Source organism: Camelina sativa, chromosome 10, assembly GCF_000633955.1.
Source record: "Camelina sativa cultivar DH55 chromosome 10, Cs, whole genome shotgun sequence".
Taxonomy (NCBI): domain Eukaryota; kingdom Viridiplantae; phylum Streptophyta; class Magnoliopsida; order Brassicales; family Brassicaceae; genus Camelina; species Camelina sativa.
Window position 1 is genome coordinate 19879660 of NC_025694.1, and position 5444 is coordinate 19885103.

Below are 5444 nucleotides of genomic sequence, written 5' to 3' on the forward strand. Positions count from 1 at the left end.
GTGAATTTCCTCTTCTCTCAAAGGCTAGCCGAGAAGCATGCGATGTTGGCAATTTCGGACCACCCGCATGACCGCGGTCGTGAGCGGACAAAATCCGCTTGACTCGTAAATGAAACGGGCCGAGTCTGCGAGACCCGCCAATTTTTGGGCATGAAATTAAGAGCTCATGCCCGATCCGCTATGGTACTTAACGGACCATGCCCGCGGGCCTTAGGCCCAATTGACACCCCTAAACAGAACCATTCATGTTGAGGAACATGTGTTATTGGAGGATAATTCACAAGTTCACAAATCACAACAATATCATGTTTTACTCACGTCTCATCATATATATGAGCTATTAATTTTTAAAAAGAATTAAAATAATTTGAAGAATATCAATATATCATGCTACAAAAATCAACAATTTTAATAGTTGTTTCCAATTTTTTTTTAAAAAAAAAAAAAAAAGCTGAAATCAATATCAATATCTTGGTGGCTCACGAACTTGTGCACAGTCTGAAGGTTCATCCGGTTATGTCCTCTGAGTTTATGGCAGTCAAATCGGATATGTCAAAGGCGTATGACAGAGTCGAATGGAGTTATTTGAGAAGCCTTTTATTAGCCCTAGGGTTTCATCAAAAATGGGTAAAATGGGTAATGATATGCGTATCAAGTGTTACATACTCAGTCCTCATTAATGATAATCCTTTTGGTCTTATTACTCCTCAAAGAGGGCTTAGACAGGGTGACCCTCTCTCGCCTTTTCTCTTTGTTTTGTGCACGGAAGGCCTGTCCTTGTTAATGAATAAAGCTCAGCAGGAAGGGTTAATTGAAGGTATGCAATTCTCGGTGGAGGGACCAGTAATACACCACCTCCTGTTTGCTGATGATAGTTTGTTTCTGTGTAAAGCTTCTCAACTGCAAAGTCAAGTCCTTCAGAAAATCCTTAAAAGATATGGAGATGCCACAGGCCAAAGGATTAATCCGACAAAGTCTTCTATCACCTTTGGGAGTAAAGTACCAGAAGCAACAAAGGTATCGGTGCAAACCGTTCTAGGAATTAATACTGAAGGTGGTGCGGGTTCATATTTGGGGCTACCTGAGTGTTTTAGTGGCTCAAAGATAGATATTTTGAACTACCTGAAGGATCGTGTGAAAGGCAAGTTAACTGGTTGGTACTCACGCTGTTTATCCCAAGGTGGCAAAGAAGTACTTTTAAAATCGGTTGCCTTGTCCATGCCAGTCTTTGCGATGTCATGTTTTAAGCTTCCAGTAAAAACGTGTCAAAACCTGGAAAGTGCAATGGCGGCATATTGGTGGAGTTCTGGAGAACATGACAGGAAAATACATTGGCAGAGCTGGGGAAGATTATGCTTGGCTAAAGATCATGGAGGAATGGGGTTCAGGGACATTCAATGTTTTAACCAGGCCTTATTAGCAAAGCAAGCTTGGAGGTTGTTGCAGGATCCTCATGGCCTGTTGTCAAGACTAATGAAGAGTAGATACTATGAGGACTCTTCCTTCCTAGAAGCTAATTTTGGTAAAAGACCATCATTTGCGTGGAGAAGTATACTGTCAGGGAGAGAATTATTAGTTCAAGGGCTGGTGAAGAGGGTTGGAAACGGTAGATCGATGAATGTCTGGATTGACCCGTGGATTGAAGATAATGGGCTTAGAGCCCCATGGAGAAAGAATCAGTTTTTTGACGTCTGTTTAAAGGTGTGCGAGCTGATAGATCCTCAAACAGGGTTTTGGGACCATGAAATTTTAGAGGATTTGTTTTTACCTCAGGATATCCCTAGGATCAAGGCCATTAAACCGTTGGTTTCTCAAGAAGATTTCTATATTTGGAAGCATATTAAGAGTGGGGACTTCTCTGTGAGTTCAGCGTACTGGGTGGCTTTTCAAAAAAAGAGCTTACTTTTGATTAGGGAAGCTACAGTGCAACCTTCAACGCTTGAGTTAAAAAAGATGGTGTGGAAACTCCAAACAGACCCAAAAATTAAGGTTTTTCTGTGGAAGGTTTTAAGTGGAGCCATCCCAGTAGCATCATCTTTGATAGGAAGAGGCTTGAAAGTGGATGAGATGTGTCAACTTTGTGGGGAGACCGAGGAATCAATTAACCATACTCTGTTTCTCTGCAATGCGGCTCGCCAGGTATGGGCTCTTTCAGACTTCCCCTTTCCCCTAGAGGGATTCCAGAAAGGGTCGGTTTTCTCCAATATGTTTCATCTCTTAGAAAATAAAGGAAATATAAAATGGCCTGAGGAGTTGAGGAAAAGTTTTCCCTGGATATTATGGAGGATATGGACAAACAGAAACAGTTTAAATTTTGAAGGGAAAGTGTTTAATGCGGTAGACACGGTGGAGAAGATAAGAGTGGAGGTAAAGGAGTGGTTTGAAGCCCAGAGTGCTGAGGAAGAAGGAGACAGAGGAAGCAGACAACATGAGGGGGATACTCAAATATTGGCTGAAAATGGGTCTGGAGCATGGAAGAAGCCACCGGATAATTGGATCAAATGTAATGTGGGAGCCTCATGGTCAAGTAGAAATCTTTTCGCAGGAGGGGCATGGGTCTTAAGAGACAACAATGGTAAGGTAGTCCTACATAGTAGACGGAATTTTGCTAGGATTATGACAAAAGAGGATGCAGGCTTAAGATGTTTGGTGTGGGCAATGGAAAGCATGGCCAGTCATAAGATAGATAAGGTTATTTTTGCTTGTTCTGATAAAGTCTGGGTAAATGCAGTCCTTCGACCCAGAGAGTGGCCTTCCTTTAAACCGCAAGCAGTTGCTTTAAGAAGATTACTTCTGCGTTTTGGGGAATGGAAAATGGAATGGGAAGGTACTGTTGTAAACAGGAGAGCAAATCTCATTGCTCGGAGTGTTACTGACGACCTGAGAAGCCAATCGTATGTGGCCATGGGGCCTCCGCAGTGGTTATTAGGTTTATTTAATGAAGAGAGGGGTTTGGCCTTTGGTTAAGTGTGCAGGGTCTGGTTCGTTGGTTTTTTGACTGTGTGGTTAATAGGTTAGGCTAATGTAAACTAACATATTTTTTGTCACCCCTCATTGTGTTGAGGGTGGAGTTAGAGTGGGTTCCTTGCTGGTGAGAATCGACTTACTCTCATTGTTTGTAAACTCATGGTTTCAAGATTCAAGTAATATAATTACAGATGACAAAAAAAAAAAAAAAATATCAACAACAGAGCCACCACCGAGATAATATTTTCCTTTTCTTTCTCAATTAATTTGTAGTTTTCCCTTTAATATAATAATAATCCACTTAAAGAAAAGGAAAAGGAAAAGGAAATCAATCTTCTTTTTGGAAATTGGAAAAGCATCGTCTACAAATTACTTATACCAACCGCTCTTGCTTCTACAATAAGTCTTTTAGGGTTTTAGTGGATCTCAATCAAAATCAGAGAGAGAGATCGATCGTTCACGAGTTTTGTTATATCGTCCACTGAGTTGCTCCCAAATCTCTATTCGTTTTTTCCTTTTCTGATCTCTGTGTTATCCTCTGGATTTGTATCTGAAGAGAAGATGGAAGAAGCTAGAAGAGCCACGGAGATTGCTGTGAGGAAACTCTCGGAGAATGATTACGATGGTGCGAAGAAATTTGTTAACAAGGCTCAGCGTTTGTATCCAAATCTCGATGGTTTGAAGCAAGTCTCGATGATGATCGGTGTTTATAAATCTGCGTCAAACGGAGGAGAAGAATCCGATTGGTACAGGATTCTCGGTGTCGATCCTTTAGCGGATGATGAAGCAGTGAAGAAAACTTACAAGCAGTTAGCTCTTTTGCTTCATCCGGACAAGAACAAGTTTGATGGAGCGGAAGGTGCCTTTAAACTGGTTTTAGAAGCTTGGTGTTTGTTGTCTGATAAGGTTAAGAGAGCTTCTTATGATCAAAGAAGGAAGTCGAACAAAGCAAAGATTAAGATGCAGAAATCAACAAACCAACAACAAGATGGTGTGCATACGAGGAAGGAAGCAAGAAGTACTGAGTTTGCGTTTCCCGCGGATGCATCAAAACAGAGGGAACCTATTATGCTTTGGTCAATTTGCAGAAGATGCAAGACAGAATGGCAATGTCCGAGGGATTCTAATCTGAACAAGGAAAAAGTTTGTCCAAATTGTAGACAACCTTTCATTGAAACCGGGAAAACTCCAAACAAAAGAAGAACCAATAAAGCTTCTCAACAGCAACAACAATGCAGTGGTGTCCAAAACAAAGCACCTGAAAAAAGAACCAAGAAAGCTTCTGAACAGAAACAACAATGGAGCAGTGTCCAAAATATAGCACCAGACCAAGGCACCGAAAAAGCATCTAATTCTTCTGAGAGAAGTTCCTGGCCTTCTGTTAGTTTTACCTTGAAGTGTTCATCAATTTCATCGAAGGCAAGGTCTAATTGTGGATGTGTTGCGAATCAACAACCGAAAAGAAGACTTGAGGAGTTTGCTGCAGAGAAGTTTCCTAAGAAGGCGAGGACATGTGATGTGAGCTAAGAAGTAAGTAAGACTTATCACATGATTGATTCACATTTTAGAAGTTACAGATTCCTGCTTTTATACCTTTCATATGGTTTGTTTAGGATGTTGTTTAACCTCTTTGCAACTTTAGACTAATAATATAGAGTGGATCAAGAGCAAGTTCTCCTTTCATTGCCAATGTGTTTGTAGTCTCCTAACTTGCTTAAAAACATTATGTCTTCTAACAATAAGAATCAAAACATAATATCTTCCTTTCTTTTTTCAAAGTTGTTTCCAATACAAAAGAATATTCTCTGAGATAATAATTTCCTATTTACTCCACTTTGTAATAAATTTTCTTTTACTAATTTTCCATTTTACCAATCCATTAATTTCAGAACATTTTAGAAAGGAAATCAATTATAATAAGCGCTGGCTCGCTCTTGCTTGTATCCTAAGACATTAGGGTTTTAGTGTGTCTCTTCACTTGGCTCGAGAGTTTGCAAAAGTTTTTCCTTCACAGGTGAGAAATATGGATTCTTTTGAGATTCTGTGATTTCTGGTTGGACTAGTGTTTTGTTTATATATAAAATCTTTTGTACCTATTTTTGTTTTTGTAGAGTCTTAACCTAACGTACGGCATGGAATGTAATAAGGAAGAAGCTAGAAGAGCGATTGAGATGGCTGAGAGGAAACTTTCAGAGAGTGACTACGATGGGGCGAAGAAGTTCATTAACAAGGCTCATAATTTGTATCCAAACCTTGATGGTTTGAAGCAAGGGTTGATGATGGTCGATGTTTATATCTCTGCATCAAACAGAGGAGAAGAAGAAGAAGCTGATTGGTATGGAATTCTCGGTGTAGATCCTTCAGCTGATGATGAAGCAGTGAAGAAACAGTACAAGAAGTTAGCACTTTTGCTTCACCCGGACAAGAACAAGCTTAATGGTGCGGAAGGCGCCTTTAAGCTGGTTACTGAAGCTTGG

The 5444-nt window shown here is 40.2% G+C and overlaps 2 protein-coding genes across 2 annotated transcripts in view; both read left to right on the plus strand.

The window, feature by feature from the left end:
- On the plus strand, window positions 3361–4939 carry LOC104719391 (J protein JJJ2-like). Its single transcript, XM_019231071.1, has 2 exons — window positions 3361–4497; window positions 4857–4939. The coding sequence occupies exon 1, from the start codon at window positions 3529–3531 to the stop codon at window positions 4492–4494; it is 966 nt and encodes a 321-aa protein (XP_019086616.1). The 5' UTR covers window positions 3361–3528; the 3' UTR covers window positions 4495–4497; window positions 4857–4939.
- LOC104720533 (dnaJ homolog subfamily B member 12-like) overlaps window positions 5078–5444 on the plus strand; it is a 1542-nt gene continuing 1175 nt past the window's right edge. Inside the window, exon 1 of the mRNA XM_019230776.1 lies at window positions 5078–5438. Coding sequence (XP_019086321.1) covers window positions 5100–5438 — 339 coding nt within the window. The 5' untranslated portion in view covers window positions 5078–5099. The remainder of the gene's footprint in view (window positions 5439–5444) is intronic.

What these genes read in the sequence shown, in the direction of transcription:
- LOC104719391 (XM_019231071.1), top strand. Translation starts at nt 3,529, where the DNA reads ATGGAAGAAGCTAGAAGAGCCACGGAGATTGCTGTGAGGAAACTCTCG.